Below are 20,764 nucleotides of genomic sequence, written 5' to 3'. Positions count from 1 at the left end.
ATGTGGTATTGTGAAACATGTTGACACTGCCACAATTGGCACACTGGCACCTTTGTTCAGATGGAAAAGATAAGGCAGGGGTCATTAACCACTTAACCGCATTGAACCCTAACATCCCTATTCTGGGCATGTTAGGCAAACATTCAGCGAAAACAGTAGACCTACACGCTTACAAAGTATCGCAATGCAACAAAATGTTTTGATTTGTTTTTCGTTTATTGCAGCTTTAATAGGTAGTGACATGTATGTGCAGTGTAGGGTGAAGTGAGGCATGCAGGTAGGATTGAGATGAGCTACTGTATATTAGACACATTTCCTAACTATGTGAAGTTAGTCAAATGTGTAACCTGTTTGAAACTTTGGTAGTTGTATACGCACTTACTGCAGTGCTGTGGCTCTAGCATTTCAACTGGATCGGGTGATTAAGTTGATGAGATGGATTCAAACAAACCTTTGATATAGCGAGTGCATGGTGGTACGCACCATTAGATGGCTGATGCACCAGGACACTGGCTTCCATCAATTACATGTAGGGAGGATTCACGGGGGGTGGGTGAGGAATGCATGGGGGGCATTGAGGCATTGCATATCTGCCTATCAGCGAGCCGTGATGAATGGCTCTGCAAAAACAGGACATCAGCAGCTGGGCGGAAGGTGATCCTATGACCTCCCATGGTAGCCCGTTGCACTGCCGATGCCTTCCATCTCTTCTCTTCTCTTCTCTTCTCTTCTCTTCTCTTCTCTTCTCTTCTCTTCTCTTCTCTTCTCTTCTCTTCTCTTCTCTTCTCTTCTCTTCTCTTCTCTTCTCTTCTCTTCTCCTCTCTTCTCTGCCCTCGCCACTTACAAGCACCTGTTGCATGTGTGGTAAAGTACAAAAAAAAAAACGAACGCATACATGCTTTCTGATTTGTTTTGGTTGGAGTCTGCAAATGTTATCACTAAGTGTACAAGTCCCCTCCAAAAAAGGCACACTGCTCTGGTTAAGTAGTAATTCGGATCGATCTGTACAGGAGCATTTTGTTGGAAGCTTTCATGACGTGCCTTAATAATGCATTTGTTTCAGTTTGAGGCTCAGTGGGAATTGAACATCTAACTATGGCAGTGTGCTGCGCCCTGCCCATCTTTATTGGAAGCATCAACGCAGTTGTTTAGATCTTAGATCAGAAGAATCAGAAGAGTTCTGATTCACTCAGAAGTGAAAGAGGAACATTTGTCTTATCAAACATTCTTTTCCCCTTGACTCATTTGATTACACGGTAGAGAAAAAAGCATGACATCAGTTTTGCTTGAGGTGCAGGAGTTTCTCTGTGTTCTGTGTAATTATCAACACTATTGAATCATTCTTGTGCTGCTTTTCTAGCAGACAGCTGTGTTGTCTCTGGATCCCCAAACTGTGCTCGTTCACTTTCTGATCCCTTTTCCATTTGTCTTGACACACATGCACGCACATGCGCGCACACACACACACACACACACACACACACACACACACACACACACACACACACACACACACACTATGCACATGCACACACACTAAAATTCATGTACACGTACACACACACACTAGAATATTATGTTGTTGTTTTTTTATCTTCTTGCTGTGTGTAGCAAAGACAACATGACAAGACACATGAACACAATTTCTTTTTACAAATGTTCATCTCATCCGGCCTGAACAAGAGTCGAGTGACATGTAAAACCTGCTCGTTTATACAGTTTTTATGTATTTGGCTACGGACCCCCGATCTCAAAAATATTTTGTGCCAGGGATTTTTCAATAGCCAAAGTATAAAATAAAGTCGTTAAAATGATTGTGACGCTATATTAACTCATTTAGCTGGGGACCCTGGTACCCCCACCCAAGGACCCCTGGGGGGTCCCTCGACCCCCACTTTGAGAGCCAATGGTTTATAACATTCACACTTCAGAGGTGAGTGAACTGTCCAAACACTGATCACACAGCGCTGTCTGACTAATGATCACAATGTCAAAGAGTTGAATGGCCGGAGCCAAAATACCTTTTAACAGAAAGCAATAATAAAAATGTTTATGACAGACAGAGGTTTTTTAGAGGTTGACCGGTATTCCCCATCTGTCAGGGAAAACAAAAATTCATGTCCTAGAAAGACAAAAGAACATTCACTGCCTGACCACCTGATCTCTGCTCGTTGTTTAATAGCTGGGAGTTGAAGGATCTAATCATAAGCCCTGCCTAATAGCTTTATGGACCATATTCAGTGGCATATGGCAAGTAGGCTCTCCCTTATCGTGAATTAAGACGGCGATAAGTGAAGGCCGTAAAATCATAAAAGCTGTAAATGCTCCAGAGTTGTGGCGTTCCACAGAGAGACACACGCTCCAAGCTTAACACTTACGAGATTATTTAGGCTCCATCGACATACTCTGTATTTCTGTGTGGAAAACTCCCCAATGGGAATTTTGGAGGAGGCTGGGACCCTGTGTGTAAGAGCATGTTTGAAGTCTTTAAGTGGTGGTTGTCAACTCTGACGTTCCCTCTTAACTCCAATTTAAAGAGAGAGATACGTATGATAAATGACGCAACGGCGAGCGGCTATGTTTTCGTCTGTTCACTTGACGCGGCGCGGCTGTTTTCATTTTCAGGCTTCTACACGGCCTATTTATGTCCAGAGGGGGTTGCTGTCAGTTACTCACAAAGCACAGATCAGCAGAACTAATTACGATTCCTCACTATGACATTGTACACAAAACATCAGAGAGAGGCTCTTTAAACTATCGATTCGACCCGTGGAGCTTGCTAGTTCTTGATTATATTAGGTTAAAGGAAAAGAGAGAAATGTGGAGCCATTTTGCTGGGTAATGCAATGTGTAGAGGAATGGCATGGGGATGGAATGTCCCCAACACGACTGGCACCCACCCTCATAAGTCTAGAGAGAGAGGGGACAAACACTGAATGGGGGGGTAAAAATAACCAACAGCCACATTTGAGGTCAAAAATATCATTGCATTACCATTGATTCGCGAAAACCCACCAAATGCTGATTGCTTTTAAATTGAATCTGAGGCCTGATTGATTGCAGGCTTTGTAATATAATTCCAGTGGAAGAAGCTTTTTGATGGACAGTCATTTTAATTAGCCTCCTTGTTTTAATGAGCAAGTTTCAAACTGTGTCTAGAAAAGACACCAAGCACTAAGCAGGCCACCATCGCGGAACTTGGGGCATTGATTTTATGTTACACCATCAAGCGATCCCTAATTATTCCTGATTATGATACAGAATAAGGATCTGTTACTGATTCCCAGCATCTTAGACACATTAAATTAAGAGAACTTGCATTAGTACTTGCATTGGAATTGCTTAGATGTTATTTGCAGATAATGAAGCATTTACATAGAATAGCATCGAGTAGAAGGGGGAGATACAGTTGAAAATTACAAGTCTTTATCACAGGGTTTATTTTGATGGGTAAACACAGCTGAAGGTAATGACATTACAGTAATTGTGGATGTGTTTCATTTTGGTGTTACTGTGTGCCAGCATCGACAGCTCCTGTAACCTATAATTAAAGCTGCAATCCGTGAGTTTTACGTCTTCTCTCGACAGATTGAGCTGATACTTAGGCTCTGTGCATAACTTCGGGTTTCTACCATGGTGGTCACACCAGTTCCTGGTAACAGGTTCAGTTGTCGGACTACAGTCAAATAACATACTTAACATTGCCATTACATGGCTTCTGCTGTATACTAGACTCTTCTGTACTATTTTCTACAGTTATGCACAGAGGCTTTTATAGTTAAAGTGGTAATTAATGTCGTCAAGCAAAGCTACGGAAAACTGAACTGTAACCAGAAACTGGTATGACTGCCATAGAAACTGGAAGTTATAGCGGACTAAGTTAATTCAAGTCAATTGCGACTCTAACACCCGGCATTCAAACCCGGGTCTCCTGTGTGGAGAAACACATATCTACCGCTCATCTGAGGGGGAATCCACAATAGGCTCTATGCACAGCAGCCATTTTGGAGAAAAAATGGGCCTCTTCTTACTTCCTTCACAGGTGTTACCAATGATACTAATGAAGGCTCTGTTCCATTCTGGTCAAACAGAGTCAGGGTGCTGATATTGTGCATGTTGGCTCACTAGAAATACTAGTGGGTCTCAAAGTGTGGTCCAGGGACCCTCATGGTTCCTTGAGAGGGTGTAACTCTGAGAGTTATGGGGGTCCTTGAAATTAAAAAGTTTGAGAACCACTGTGCTACACTAAATGGAACAGAGCCTTCATTAGTGTCATTGGTAACACCTGTGAAGGAAGCAAGGAAGGGGCCCAATTTCTGTCCAATATGGCTGCCGTGCATAGAGCCTATTCCACATTTGGTCAGAGGAGATATTAGGCTTATGAGTTTCAAGCAGGAGTACGTCTCACTTAGGAAGCAAACTAGATATTTTTAAGTACACGTTGTTCCTGCCATTTCAGTGGGTTCCGTGGTTTATGTCGAACACTGTTATCCCCACATGCCTCAGCCTGCTCGTACCATCGCTAAAGTGGGGCAGCTGAGCCCTGCGCTGTTCTTCTCAGGTCACAGCTCACAGCAGGGCCAGTCTCCCAACAGCATGGGAGTTCAACAAAAGAATGAAAATACTTGTTAAGTTCTTGCCCTGTCCTGTCCAGTCCTGTCCTTCTCTATTCAGTACCTCATAAGCCATCGTTTTGATAAGGAAGTAGTACGTGTAGTGTGTGTGTTGAGAGAGATTAGATCTGTTTTGTTTTGATAACTTGCACCGCACTCAACTTACAAGCATTGTACACACGCGCATGCATGCACGCACGCGCGCGCGCACACACACACACACACACACATTGGCAAAATGCTATAATTTTAGAGCATACGTATCATTATCTTCCCATCCCGACCCGCATCATAAATTTATATGTTCTTGTATAAAAGTACATGTGTCTGATGAGACCCTGCAGCTGCATGCTCCGCCAAATCCTCTACCCCCCCCACCCGCCCGCCCACACACAAACACACACCTTCCCTCCCCTCCTTTCCACCCCCAGGTTAGGTTGGTGTGTGTCACTGGGCAGCCATGCCCAGACAGGCCCCTCTACGTGCCTGCAGAGAACCTGGGTCTCACCCACTGGCAGTCAGTCACTGGTGCCCGCACAGGCACCTGCCCACCAGCTGCATTCTCACAGCCTTTCTACGCATCACAAAGGCTTAAAAACAAGTGTTTTAGCTAATGGTCCTAATATAATGGAATCATTTCAATAACCTGCAATAACCCTCCGTAACCTTTTCATCAGTTAAATACATTTCCTTTTCTTAATTATTGGCCAAGGCTTAACTGATTAACTAATTCCTCAATCTAAGCATAGATGAGTCATGATATATGAAACTATCACACAGGACTTTGCTACTTGTTCAGTCACGAACAGAAAGTCCAGTCAATTTCAACATCCATTCTCCACTTCACCAGCATTATGTCAGTTTGATCCTATTGACATCTGCAGGAATTTACTTTCTGTGTCATTTCTGTGGTAAATGTCAATGTTTATTTTCTGTATTCACATAGTTAATCATTAGTGAAGTGGTGCAGTTTCTCATTTTAGAAAACACTGTCCTGCTGCCGGCGTGTGTGTGTGTGTGTGTGTGTGTGTGTGTGTGTGTGTGTGTGTGTGTTGGGGTGGGGGTTGAGTGCACATCTTATCTGACCTGCTAAGGTAATAAAAACTGGGGAAAAAAACGTCCACGCTTGCAACCTGTCTTCCAATAACACAAACAGCCCTTCCCAGATGCTCATCACAGAGCTATGAACATGTAAACTTCCTCGTCTGACACGCATCCACTAATGAGATTACACTCTCCTCTAATATCTTCGCTGCCTCACAGCTATACGCTCCTGATGGGATTTCTTAAATGCCTTCCTCAGTACTTCAGACGCACTTGCCAATAACACCCGGGGCCACTCATGATACACTTGTTCAGTGTCAAATCATGGAGGAGATTTGCTTTGCTGAGCTTATGAGTCAGGAGCCCCAGAGCCATCTTTCTAATCAGGAGCATGCCATTGCCTCCCACTCCTCCACTTCACCACATGGTGATATCCTGCTTTCCGCTGAGCTGAGCTGCGTGGATGCTTATCTGTCAGCCCCCACACTCTGAATGAAGGAACAAACGCAATCTCCCTCCTCAGTGCCCTCACCTCGACCCCCCCCCTGTCTCGCACACTCTCATTTCCTCGGCTGCCGTGTCCATCGGCTTTGTCATTTAAGTCAGAGTCCAGTCCCCATTGGAAGGATCATAATCGCTAAGTTCACTGGAGCAGCAAATGGCCCCCAGTTGGCCAGACGGTCATGCCTGCGGGCGCAGCACCAGGAAGACAATTTCTGCCAAGTGCTCACAACAAACAACTTTTTTTCTTTCATCAAAGCAAAATGTAACAGCATCACAATGCAACTGATTTATTATGAATCACAATCTTTTATTAAGCCACTTGCAGATGCCCAGAGTGCTGGTACACTGCGTAGATAGATGAAGTGAGACCGTGGGCTGCTAAAGCCTGCAGATCCTGGTACTACATAATTGAATCCACTGTAGTGTGTTCCTTCAGCTGCATAGCACAAGGCTCTTGATTGGTCACCTGAAACCTACACTGATAAATCTTACCAACCATTTACAAAGTATATAGCAATAAAGTACCTTGATCAAGGGCACATTGGTGGTAGTTATTGAGGGCAGTGTAATATGCAATAACTTGTTTCACACAGATTTTCCGCGACTGGCTAGCCAGACTTAGCCAGTCGCGGAATTTGAGCCCGAAGGTGACTTCTCTAACCTTTTACCCTATGCTTCTAATTATTTGACCAAATGGAAGTGGACACCGAACCACTTCAGAGTATGGCCAGGATTTAGAGTAGGATAAACCCCCCTTCATTCCTGTCAACCAGTAATCCCCACACAATGGAAAGCCAAGGATTGTTCCTGGCTGTGTACTCAAGTAATGGAGGGCAACTAGAGAAAGACACCCCCCACACACCTCCCAACGCTCCATCTCCTTAATGTCCGTACACTTGCATGGCTTTTATCACCCTGCTGCGCTCCCAAACAATGCACCACAAACAGGGTGGGTATCTAGTCGATCCCAAGGATACTGCACAGATTGTCTCTGTAGGCTTTGATCTTATCACTTATTCATCGGTGATCCCAGTTTGAATCATGTTATGCAGTAGAAAGACAAGCTCCCACCTGAGGGTGCTGAGCTGCATTTCTGGGAATTGAATGGTGTGTTTTTTACGGTCAAAGGCCTTTATTTGGCCAGCGCATCAGTCTGTGCCAACACCGCCTTGATTGGATTGAGACAAAGGAGAGAGAGTAAAAATGCTTTCCAACAACATCCGGAGGTTATTTTCGTTTTTATAAGAAGCCGGAATTAGCCGTTGTCATGTATACAAACCGAAGAAAATTACAGTTTTTGTTGTTTTGGAAAAATGCTTACAGACTGTTTCCATGTGATGCATGAAACCAGTGTTATTACAAGTTTGCATCACACACACCTTGGAACATGGAACATCGCTTAAAGTAAAATGCGGAACCGAGCCCGCATTGTGAACTCAAAACATCTTCTGCCCGGTGCATTAACAATTCTGGCTCCAGGCCTAAAGGGTTCGGAGTATAAAGCAGGCAGATGTAGTTAAATCATGTATTATTCTGACACGATCCCTGAAGATCTTTAGTGTGTGTGTGTGTGTGTGTGTGTGTGTGTGTGTGTGTGTGTGTGTGTGTGTGTGTGTGTGTGTGTGTGTGTGTGTGTGTGTGTGTGTGTGTGTGTGTGTGTGTGTGTGTGTGTGCATGAGAGAGAGAGAGAAAGAGAAATACTGTGAGGAGAGATGCCAACTTCCAGGAGTTCTATGAGTGTGAAAAAGTACTACAATGATACATTGTTGCACTATAGCGACCATCTCTCTGTGGGCTGAACAGCCTTTAAAACACAAATGGCCGCCACCTGCAAGCCCTCACGAAAACACTTTGAAATACATACAGTAGAAATAGATTTTGTCGCATTATTTACATCTGTTACATCAAAAATGAGGCCTTTAATCTGAACATTTTGATGAGGTTTGGAAGACTTGTGTTTCTGTAGAGAACTTTAACCACCTGTCTATATAACAGTATTTTTGTCCCGGTCTGTTTCTGTGTATGGAGTTGCATTTTTCCTTCTTTTTCCTTTTTACATGTGCCTCTCTGTGACACTTGCTGAAACAGAGAAATATAAAAAGCAATGCGGGTAAGCAATAAAAACAGAAACTTCTCTATGAAGAATGTTTCCCTCCTTGCACTGCTGTGTTCCAGACTGCCAGGCGATGTTCTTCGTCATGCGTTCACTCCTTCTCTCTCATTTACTCACTCTCTCTCTTGTTGGAGCTCTCCACTTAGTTTCCAAGAGCCTGGCGCTACTTCACGCTCTGATATGACAACAAATAATATGCTATATGCCCCAGGTTGAATCAAAATGAAAGTTTAAAAATAACTCAATAGTAAAAAAGACTCACTCTCTTTATATAGAAATCGAATCATGTGCGTCACGGGATCCATCTGGGATCCCGTGACGCACCATCTGTTGAAACACATGTGTATATGTTACAGCAGAGACACTTACTACTGATTTCCATTATAAAATTAAAGTTAAATATTTCAAAAAGTATAAAATATGTGAAAAATTCTGTGTGAAATGTGATGATCGGTCCAGGGGTTTGCTAGATTGGACCCAGGGAGACCTTTTTCTAGGCTGGGGGTAGAGGCAATTGTCTTAAGAGATGTTGCCCATTGCAATAGACATTTTCACTAATGCATGATTGGTGCTGGATAAAGACATGAGGATGGATGTTTTTCTGTACGTGTCTCCCACTGCTTCTGTATCCATGAAAAACACATATTTATTTACAATACATTCACAGTGTGTTTGTTTTAGCTGGACAACAATGGCTAGCCCTGGGAGGACCAGGCTTGTCATTTTAGGCCCCACTGATGATGAAGTCACTGGATAAGAATTGTTTATCCATCTTTGGAAATATTGAGAGACAGTTGTTGTTTTACAATATGCTTATTATTTCATCCTGTTGTATAACATTCAAGAAAGTATTGTGCGCAGTACTAATGCAGGACAGATGCAGGATAAATCCATGAAGGGCCACTTGGCTATGTCGACCAGAGCTGCAACTCAGAGGAGAAGGCCTATATTGTTCAGGCCTTGTGTTGACCTTCCACTGATAAGCTACTTCTGGACCTCATTGCTGAAAACACAAGTGAAACACAGAACATGGCACTACTTACAACCCCAGGTTATCTGGCTGCGCTTCAATGAACAGCCATTGGACTGCAGCTCTCAACCGCTGGTTCCATACCTGGACTCACATATACTAAGCACTGCATCAGTGTTTCATTATGTATTCAATCTGTCTCCTTGCTACGAACCACCTCTCAAATCCCTGAGAAATTAGAACCAGAGAGAGAGGGAGAGACGGTCCTGGCCATAAAGGCACCACGCTCTGCATGGTAGCGCGATAGCCCCGAGGAGATGTTTTCAACCTTTTTTTTTCACGCACCGTGAAGTCTTCACTGTGAAGATTCTGCCAAGTGTCTGCGCCGCATGGATGGAACTGATTATTCCAGACTACTAAGAAGTAGGAATTCTAGAAAACAGGTTTTGGCAGAATAACTCAGAAACACGTTGGTTTAGATCTTTTTAAGAGTTCACGGTCCCTTTGCGACTGTGCATTATGTATTCCCAAATTGAATTCAACCTCTGCCTTTTCAGCGTAAAGAGCCAATTAGCGTTGAAATTCTGAGTGAAGTTTCTCTAGCGGTGCATGGCAGAACGGCTGCCCCCACCCCTGCCACCCCATTCCCTTATCAGCCTGCAGTAATCAATAAGGGAGTTCCATGCTAATGCTAAAAATGTCATGCAAGTAAATGATGATTGTTGCCCCTGCGTATAGCAGCTGCCAATGTAACATTTTCATGTGTTTCTCTAATTAAATGCACATGTAAGGCCAGCAGCTGCCACATTAAAAACGCTGATGGTCCTTCTGTCACTTAAAGGAAGGATCCCAAGTCTTGAAGACATTTTTGGTGTAGGAGAATGTCTTTTGTATATTATTAGTGGCTAAAGACTGAAAAACAATACTAGTGTTATGATGTTTTTACTGCCCTGAAAATGATCTGATGTCATAACACATTCAATACTGTCACAATACATCTACTGCTAATTCCGCCCTTATTGAAAAGACTTAATATTTTTGTGTGCAACTATGCATAAGCTTATGAATTTTTCAAAGAATGGCATTAGCTAGAAGTGGGCAAAGTTGCACACAGTAATATTGTCATTGATGTGGTTGCATAATAGTGACTTCTAAAACAAATCTGGAAAATGGATTGTATTCAGGAATTTCCTGAATCATCTCCAAGTATGGGTGACATTTGTTGTCAACAGCTCAGCCCCCGTGTATCTGTAAATATGAGACTGTGTTACTGTTAAACCGCGGATCAATCTGTTGAGTCCTTTTGATCTATAAGCTGTGACAGTAGCTGAATCTGTTAGCCAGACCGAGAAGTGAAATATACAGTACAGAGCTGGAATTCTCATTTGAAAAATGTGGCATCACCATTTTAGAGGATGTGAATGAATCACAATCTTCTTTAGCAAAAGCAGAAATGCTGTCTTGTTGGCCCCCAAAACACTGTGCTAGGCATTACATCTTGCCTTTCCTCATTGATGGCACATAAACTCAAAGGCTGCAAAAGTTCAAGGAAAGAGAGAAAAACATTGACACATAAGTCTTCGTGCCAAGTCCAATGAGTAGTCCTGATGACAAGTCACTCTTTGCTGAGTTGTAAAAGATGATATTTTGTTCTCCTGTGTGAGCAAAAGAGATGTAAGGGTGGTGTCTCATCAGTCACTCAGCCAGCTTTCATATAGTTAATGTGATTTAGCGGCACTGGGCTCCCCAGGAGGCGCAGGAGATGCATTGTTCCTCTCCAGAGAAGGCCCCAGAGGGCCACAAAACCCCTGTGATGACAGATCACTTTAACTCTTCAAGTGAACCACATAGTGCTGTAGGAGCTGTGGTGTGTGTGCGTGTATGTGTCTGTCCATGCCCGTGTGTGTGTGTGTGTGTGTGTGTGTGTGTGTGTGTGTGTGTGTGTGTGTGTGTGTGTGTGTGTGTGTGTGTGTGTGCACACATAGAATGGTGTGAAGGAAAGAGAGCAGCGGCTGGAGGGGCTAAAAAGAAGAATTGTGGGATACAGGGAAACAGAAGGAAGATGAAACGATGGGGCGGGTGAGTGAGCACATCTCAACGGAGGAGAAGAGGCAGCAAGGCAGGAGTGCAGGGAGGAAGGACACCGGAGGAGAGGGGAGGGGGGAAGCAGACCCTGAAGAGAGCAAGGGGCCTCCGCGTAACAGGTGTTCCTAGATGCCTTCACTTATGAGCGGACACAGTGGCGGGAAGGACAGGGGTGAATATTGTTCTGCCTGGATGCCTGTGGAACCTGTTTATGTGTGAGGCTGTTCTCCGTCCGTGCCCCGAGTTCACCTCACGGGGCCCCGGATCATAAACTAAGCCGGAGTGTTTTTCTCTCAGGCATCCTGTGAGCCAAGTGCAGGGACAGGCCTGCTGGAGCGCCAGGTTCCTAATCTGCACTCGTTGTCAGCTTCTCCAATTATGTTAACCGTTTCCAACACCATGACATGTCATGCATGCACACTCACACGCGAGCGAGCACATGCACACATATGCATATATTGTCTTGACACATTCACACACGTGCGTACATAAACAAGCATATAGTCATGCCTAGAGATACACATGCACATGTACCCCCCCCCCCCACACACACACACACACACAGCCACGGGGAGTCAGGTTGCATCAAAACGTACCACAACAATAACCCAGACACACTCACACAGAGAACATGTGCACACCGCAACATTCCACTGCATTTTACTTTCTGTAAAACGCATTTCCACACACCCCCGGACAACCCAATCGCTCGGCTGTCCAGGGTGCACACAGTTGCCCCGGCAACTGGGGGTCAAAGGGCTGTTATTCCAGTGAAAGGTCCAAGAGGACTGTGTGTTTGTGCGTGTGCACAGATCCAGATCTGTGTATTTTTGAAAAGGAGTGAATGTGTCATTATCTTCTGAGCATGCACGAGTCTCAGTATACTTTTGTTTGTTAGTGTAGCCGATGGTCACTGAGGGAGACAACCTCAAATTCAGCGCAATGCCCTAGGCCTGTAATGAACTTCCAACCTGCTCAACATCACTGTGTCTGTGCAGACCACAGCAGTTGAATACGCCATCCAGTCCTCCAACAGAAAAGCATTCGATTCAAATTGCACGTGCTATATCCTACTGTATGCACATGCAGTATTCATTTAAAGTGCACGTTCAACAAAGGAGTGAGTTTGCTGCAGGGGGCTAAACCATGTTGTTTATAATAGTGTCTTTGTCCCCTGAGCATCAGCAACCCTGACTGTATTTCTACCGTATGTGTCAGGGAGAGTGTTAGCCTGTGCTTTGGTCTTTTCACACCATGAAAAGGATGCACATACATTATACCAGTGTTTTACATAATAAGCCAATTAAATATGTAGTGTCCTTGTCCTCTGGGCATCAGCAACTGTATTTTTCTCTTATGGATGTGCATAATGTTTCTCATCTCACATGTTTGCACGGTTCTATGTCTTACTCTGTGAGTAACTGAGCCCACAGTTTATAACCCAGGCATTACTATGTCTGCTCAAACGGGGGCCCTGGAGGGGGTCACAGCGAGAGTATGAAAGCGACATTAGGCCACGGAGGATCCTCTTTCACACCCCTCTTGACTTTGCCAAGGAACGCCACAGGGCGCGGCACTCCACAACACCGGAGCACTGCAGAGAAACCCTATCGTTGGCCCGTTGTGTTGGGGACAATGACTCCTAGTTAAGTGTGGGGCAAAAGGTGTACGATGTCTCACGTATCTGCCCTTCGGCGTCTCTTTTACGGCAGAAAAACACATTGATTAAAAAGAAGGTGCTATGGGAGATGTAGAACATCAGGAACACTTGCCAACAACCATAAATCTTCAAAAAGAAACATGGATTGTTTGCCTTTAACTTAAGAGTGAACTTCAACTGGAATTTTTGGAAGAAAGATGTTATGGATTTAAAGTTGTTATTGGAGATTCGTAGTGTCTGAATACTTTGCCTCTGATTGTTGTGCTATTGGGTGTTTTTGATCGAGGAGCTGGAGTGTCATTCTATGATTGCACTTGTTGCAAGTCACACAGCGTCAGCCAATATGTGGAAATGAAGAACTCGCGCTAGGGCCATACTTTAACAATCGGTCCTGAGAGGAGAGCTTGCCTCCGTGGCAGTGTGACGTTCTCTGACTCCTTGCCAAGGGAAAGCCAAGGATAATAAGCGGCACAGCTTCAAACGAAGCCTGTCAAAACAGCCCTTCGACCGTCCAATTTCGTTCCCTTGATCCTCAGAAATACCTTTGCAGAGGACTGAGGAATGCCCCCTCAAGTCCTTTCCTCTCTGCATCCAATCGCCCAGCACCAGTTTTACAAACACCCCGAAAAACCCTGATTGTTTTCTCTAAAAATAATTATCCCTGATGGGCGTGTGTTTTTTTGAGCGGCGTGGTGGACGTAATCTGTGCAGTGTCTTGTGGTGATGACGTCTCTATCTCACAGAGTTGTGAGAGGGGCCAAGGCGTCTGGCAGATTCCCATGGTTTTCATATGTGCTTGGCTGAGCCGAACGTGCAGACAGAGGGAGTTATGATGGATCGTATTTGGCCTCGGATCCTGGACAGAAGTAGACAATGTAGACGTAGACACAGACAGAGAGTGAAACGTGTACACACACACACACACACACACACACACACACACACACACACACACACACACACACACACACACACACACACACACACACACACACACTAACAGCATGACACACATCAAAGAATGCCTGTCCATCTTGTGCAGGACGGGAAGCACTCTTCGGCTCTCCAGCTCTCTCTCGCTCTCTCACATCTTATCTCTTCTTCTCTCTAATCATACACTTTTCAAAATTTGATCCAAGTCCAAATACATCTCAGACAGAAGCTCTTATTCATTATCCAGTTTGCACCACTACTTCCCTCAAGCCCTCTCCATGCAAACTCTCTCTCTCTCTCTCTCTCTCTCTCTCTCTCTCTCTCTCTCTCTCTCTCTCTCTCTCTCTCTCTCTCTCTCTCTTTCTCTCTTACACACACATGCACACGCACACACACGCGCACACGCACACACGCACGCACGCACGCACGCACGCGCGCGCACGCACGCACGCACAGAGACACCTATACTTGTCCAGCTCTAAAACGTCGGGAGCAAATAGGTTCAGGAGGACACATGAGCTGAGCACATTACAGCTGTGCACTTGGCGTCTAAACTCTCAACTTTCACTGGCGTTCCAAATCTTTCGTATTTGCCTTGGGTTAACAGCGCGCTGGTGTCTCTCTATCGATAGCCACGTACCGTCACTCAGCCTTGAAGCAATCTAATCTAAGCGAGCTGCAACGTATAATGTCTGAGCTTTGAAGTGGTGCTAATAATTGTCAACTGGCCAGGTGTCCCCCTGGCTCTCCTCCCTTTTGTGCAGTCCTGACTCCTGTTGGTTTGTGTTCTGTAACGATACTGGACCCAAAAAAAGTAAAAAAGTATACCCCCTCATCTGATTTATTACTCCTCCATTGTTCTTCTCAACTTCAAAGATCGCCTTACTAACCTTGCGCTGAAAACGATGCAGCAAGTTGGACTCGGATCACAAATACGATACTCGGAGCCATTCTTTTGCTTCAGGTGATGGCAGAAAGATTGGCTGTTGTGGAATTAAATAATGCAACACCCAGGAAAGGTGCAGGTCGTCGATCAGAACAATATGAGATATGAAAATGAAGACCATACACTTTCTCTCTTCCAACATTTTGTATAATGAAAACGAAATTCCTTTCCTCCAACGATGAACAGCTGCTTATCAAAATAATCCCTATACCAAGTTGACATCCTGTATGAAAATATTGATGTTTATCCTCATATGAACCAAGTCACAATAATTTCCCCCTGGTCATCATAATCAGCACCGTGGAGACTCCATCTCAGGCTGTATAAAGACGAGGTCAGCAGCCATTAGAGCTAGGAAAACATCAGTGATCTTGGTCCTGGTCAAGCATACAGGTCAAGGACCTTAAGGGCTCAAAGAGCCCCCACCCGTTACCCGCTGGGTCATCAATAATTAATGAAACCTGAGGCTGGAACAGCAGGCCGTGACTAAATACACAGCACTGAAACAGAGAGGGGTCAAAGCTGGGTAGGAGCTGTGCGTGCGTGTGTGTGTGTGTGTGTGTGTGTGTGTGTGTGTGTGTGTGTGTGTGTGTGTGTGTGTGTGTGTGTGTGTGTGTGTGTGTGTGTGTGTGTGTGTGTGTGTGTGTGTGTGTGTGTGTGTGTGTGTGTGTGTGTGTGTGTGTGTGTGTGTGTGTGTGTGTGTGTGTGTGTGTGTGTGTGTGTGTGCGCGCGCGCGCGCGTACGGTGGACAGTAGCAAAGTACATTTACTTGAGTACTGTGCTTTGTCATTTTTTGAAGGATCTGTATTTATGTTTTTCACTCCACTACATTTCAAGGACAAATATTGAACTTTTTACTCCACTTAATTTCTAGGAACCACATCTACAAACTCTTTGAAAATGTCAGAAATGTTGATGAATTTGTGTGGAAAATGTCAGAATTTCAATACAGCGATGTATTGATATTAAAACGAGTAAGCATTTTTAAAAGCAATTCTGGAGTAATTGCTTTAACTTAAGTACACATGTTTCTGAGCAACTTTCTGAAAAACTGTTTAGTAATACTTGACTAGGAGTATACTTGGACTAAAGTACTGGGGTTGAGTACTTTGTCCATAACTGTGAGTGTGCAAGCGTGTGTGTGTGTGTGTATACTGTTGATCTCAAAGCCAAAGGTCTGATCCTGAGCAGCACAGCTTGGTCCAGATTCTAGAGTTTCACTGTACGCTCCATGAGCCCCAGACACAACAACCTGTGCAAGCCAGCGATCTTATAATTCCAGTGGTTACGGTGAGAAAGTGAAAGCACCTAACTATGATTCTAAAACCAAACAAGAGAGGAGGTAGGGGGGCAAACCCAATAGAGAAAAGAGTGGGTCATGCTCCCTAGGCTCTGAACGACAGTGATATGAAACATACTCTGCATATACAGTTTGATTTGACTTGACATGACTTCAATTATAAAGGACAAAAGTGAAGGGGGGGGGTGTAACTCAAAGCACTGCCAATGTAGTGTTCCTCACTGGTTCCCATGAATTCCTGCTGTCTGTGAACCTCCATTACATTGCGTGCTGGCCTGTATGGACCAGACCATGCTCACTGAGCCCTCCATTAGGAGCAGGCTCTTAACTCTACTCTCAGGGGACCAGATATGAAAGAGGATAGACCAGCGTGATATCGTACCTCGTCTGGTTTCAGTCTCTGCCATTCTGATGAATAAATATATGGAATATGTAGCTACATCATCTCCTATAGTAATAAGTTAGCCAGCTAGCCATCTGCATCATGTTCCTCCTGTTTTGTTATTCTCAAGAACATTGTCTACTTGGAAGTAAACCTCTAGTAAGTGCCCTGGAGGGCAATCTCTGTGCTGGAGTTGTGGGTATGTGTATACTCACAATCACAGAATAGAACTCATTCTCTGGTGTCAGTGGTATATCGTACTATCATTTCTGGAGCTGGACGAGAAATCCTACTTCATCTCTCACCTTCTCTACTTTCTCCACAGAGTTCCTCAGATGACTGCGGCCTGCATGAGGGTACGCGCGAGGGGAAGGAGGGAGAGTACCGTCTGGAGGTGACCCAGAGGGTCCAGAGGCTGGAGTTCTGGTACAAGGAGCTGAGCAACACCTTGGTCACCTCCATCACCGTGGCCCCGGTCCATGGCCGCACCGTGGCCTATCTGGGCACCGCAGATGGACGACACATTCAGGTCAGTGAGAGGCTTCAGTCAGGTGGTGTTTCATTTCTCAGTGATTGGGTTGCTTGGTAGGTAGGTACTAGTATGTAGGTAGGTGGGTGGGTAGGTAGGTAGGTAGGTAGGTAGGTAGGTAGGTAGGTAGGTAGGTACAGTAGGTTGGTTGGTTGGTTGGTTGATTGATTGATTGATTGATTGATTAATTGATTGATTTATCGGTCGATTGATCAGTCGATTGATCAGCCGATTGATCGGTCGATTGAGATCAGAAAATACAAATAATTGAAGATAGTCCATAGCAAATGTTCCTTAGCAGAACTTGTCAGAGTAGGAGAGTAGATTCAACATATCCAGTGAATGTTTGCGGTAAACAATTTTTCCTAAAAGGCAGGAAAGACAGGAACCCAGGCACCTTCATTTGCATGGAAAATAGTTGCAGTTAGGCATAAACAGACGGCCCCCCAACCCTGCTGCGGCCACCGTGGTTTCCCTCGCTCGCTGCGTATGGAAATGGGAGCAGGATGTTGGTAGGTGAGCGCAGTGAACATGCCACGATCCTGCAGATACAAGAAGGGTCGGTCACAGGTGCTCCCTGACATGGGAGGGAGGGACACGTGGGGGGTATAGGGGCTTTTCATGTTTGCACAATCTCCAACCTTTGACCCCCCAACTCGGCAAGCTTCGAAAAAAATAACCCACAGTGTTCCGCTCCGCTGTCTGGGTAAACAGGGCTGGTTTTGCCTATCAATGTACACACCAACTAAAGGGCTCCACCTTCCCCTGCTGTATGTTGGTACATACTATGCACCTTAAAGCCCCCAAATAATGGTCCAACACAGCTGGCTTTTTCATCAGAGAGGATTATGGTTCCTGGAGATTGCTTTAAGTCAGGTGGGACGGTGGTATAGAGAGGGGCCCCTTTTCAGAACACGCATTTCTCTTGGATTTTCATGTAAATATTGAATGCTATTTTAGGCTTTCGGGTTGTCTATTGTGGGAATCAAAGCTCTGTGAAGCTATGTGTCCTTCCAGGACAACGGGACCATCTCAGACCACAAGAGAGAGGGAAGCACAGAAAGCATATTCCCTCTGAATTCAAGTGAATTAAAAACTTCAGCTCCCAGCTTGTTTTCGAAACACAATAAGAAGACAGCACATGGAAAAAATGTGAGGAGAGACATGGAAAAAGGGCGACAGCTGCACGGAAGGGGTTGGTGTTGGGTGGGGGGGGGGGGGTTGGGTGGTTGGCGGGGCTGGGAGCACGGTGGGTCGAAGGGGCTTACAAGCCCAACAGCACGGTTAATGGTGAACGGCGGGCATCGATGACACGTTCTCTCACACAGCGTTTTGCTGGCCGAGCCCCTGCAGCTGTTGCTCTGCATTTTTTTTTTTGCCTGCCTTCCTTGTTTTTTTGTAGTTGGTTGAATTTGGGAGGTGATTGTCTCTACGACGAGGTTCCTGGAAGAGCTTGAATGGGGCACCAGCTGTCCTGAGACAGAGGAATGGGTGGATGTGGGCTTCTTTGGATGAGAGATAGAGACAGAGAGAGAGAGAGAATTCAAAGAAAACAACATTTTAAAAAAAAGTTTTATTTTAACAATAGAGAGTAGTGCTTCAGAGGGTTGTGTGTGTGTGTGTGTGCGTGTGCACGCGCACACACATGCGCACATGTGTGACAAGGACACAAACAAAAGAAACAGTCTTCAGGACCTTTAAAGTACGGGAAAGAAATGAGCCATGAAGGAGGGAGGAGGATGAGAAAGTAGAGAGCTGAAAGGAAGTGAAGGACGTGGAGAGAAAGTTTTGTAAAGTGAACACTAAATGGAACCACGGGGTCATTGAGTGTCAAAGGTCACGGTGAAATAGTGGCGCTGCACAATCGCTCATTATTATAACTCCATCTTCACCAAACAAAACATAACACTTCAGTTCACCCTCTGCCACCGATGGAAGAATGCTAAGCATGAAAAAGAAGAAGAAATGCTAGGGGATAGAAAAAGAAAGCAATAGAGAGAGAGAGCTGTGTCCTCAACGCGCATCCATTCCGACACAGGACGTGCTTCCCTCCGCATTCAGCAGGATCGCTGTGCGAATAAAACAGTGTTTATGGAGCCACATCCCCCCATCAGCCCCCCCCCCCTCCTCCTCCGTGTCTAATACAATAAACAGCAATTCACACCGCCATTACCTCCGAGAGAAAGCCCTGTTCTATGGGCTTTGTCTCCAGAGGAAAGGCGCACATTATATGGCTACTGTTGGAAGAGAATAGAGTCAGAATGGAGTACTGTGTTAACTGTTAACAGGCTGAAATTGAATGCGTGGGTCAAACAGAGGGAGGAAAGAAGGAAGGCGTTTGTGAGGTCTGGGGAGAGGGTTGGACTTACAGTCCCACTGTTTCATCTCTGAGATGAAGTTGGACCGCTGCTGGCAATGTGTCTTGTACATTGTCTTGTCAAGCTTAATAAATTTCACTTATACGCAAGCACACTGCCTGTGTGTGTGTGTGTGTGTGTGTGTGTGTGTGTGTGTGTGTGTGTGTGTGTGTGTGTGTGTGTGTGTGTGTGTGTGTGTGTGTGTGTGTGTGTGTGTGTGTGTGTGTGTGTGTGTGTGTGTGTGTGTGTGTGCGTGCGTGCGTGCGTGCGTGCGTGCGTGCGTGCGTGCGTGCGTGCGTGCGTGCGTGCGTCTGTTTGTGCGTGCATACGTGTTTGCATGTGCATGCATGCAAGTGGCTGTGCCTGTATGTCTGTCTGCACCTGTATTATATGTGCATTATGTGTGCATTATGTGTGTGTGTGTGTGTGTGTGTGCGTGTGCGTGTGCGTGTGCGTGTGCGTGTGCGTGTGCGTGTATGCGCGCGCGTGTGTCTTTGTGTCTTTGTATGTGTATGTGTATGTGTATATAAGGGAGGGGGTGAAAGTGTAATTTCACATTCAGATTCACAGTACATTTGGTTGCAGTACATGTGTTTTGCATGGAAAATAGCAGCTCACAACACGTGTCACAGATGGTGCTATGCGTTGTGAGATGTGCCATACTGTATTTGGTTGCACGACACTGGCGCGCAACCAAAATATAAATCCCCCTTAAGTTATAAAGGTGTGATGAAACCAGAGTCCACAACCACACAGCCATTAGCCGCTCTGCTGTGCCCCGTTCTCTCCCCAGACACATCCCAGGGCTGCATCTACAGCCTAACCACCAATGATGAATGCTGTTCCAGGTGTGCCAAGTGGAGAGAGAGAGAGAGAGAGAGAGAGAGAGAGAGAGAGAGAGAGAGAGAGAGAGAGAGAGAGAGAGAGAGAGAGAGAGAGAGAGAGAGAGAGAGAGAGAGAGAGAGAGAGAGAGAGAGAGAGAGAGAGAGAGAGAGAGAGAGAGAGAGAGAGAGAGAGAGAGAGAGAGAGAGAGGCCAGGGGTATGTGTGTGTGGGTGAGATGGAGAGATACTGTACATAGTGTGTATGTACTGTATGTGTGTGTTTCTCTTGGGAGGGAACGTTTATGTGTTTGTGCGTGCGCGTATGTGCATGCATTTGTACAGTACTTCTACATACAGTATAATGAATGAGCATGAGTCTTCTGGTTGCGTGCAGTAAGAAGAAGATTCACTCAGTCTGAGACACAGACGCCTCCTGACATGTCAGAGAACACAACGCACCTTCTTCCCTGGCTCCGTGCCCGCAGCCATCTTCCTTTTGTCCCAC

General features: G+C 45.3%; 1 protein-coding gene across 3 annotated transcripts in view; it reads left to right on the top strand.

Annotated features, from left to right (window-relative positions):
* The window catches only part of met (MET proto-oncogene, receptor tyrosine kinase), a 73,300-nt gene that overhangs the window by 4,611 nt on the left and 47,925 nt on the right, over nucleotides 1-20,764 (top strand). For all 3 annotated transcript variants that reach the window (XM_084059748.1, XM_084059749.1, XM_084059747.1), the window contains exon 3: nucleotides 16,876-17,079. In XM_084059748.1, coding sequence (XP_083915874.1) covers nucleotides 16,876-17,079 — 204 coding nt within the window. The remainder of the gene's footprint in view (nucleotides 1-16,875; nucleotides 17,080-20,764) is intronic.

This window comes from Gymnoscopelus microlampas, assembly GCF_963454915.1.
Source record: "Gymnoscopelus microlampas genome assembly, chromosome: 6".
Lineage (NCBI taxonomy): Eukaryota > Metazoa > Chordata > Actinopteri > Myctophiformes > Myctophidae > Gymnoscopelus > Gymnoscopelus microlampas.
Note: the sequence above shows the minus strand (reverse complement) of the source record. Positions and strands in the feature narration are given on the sequence as shown.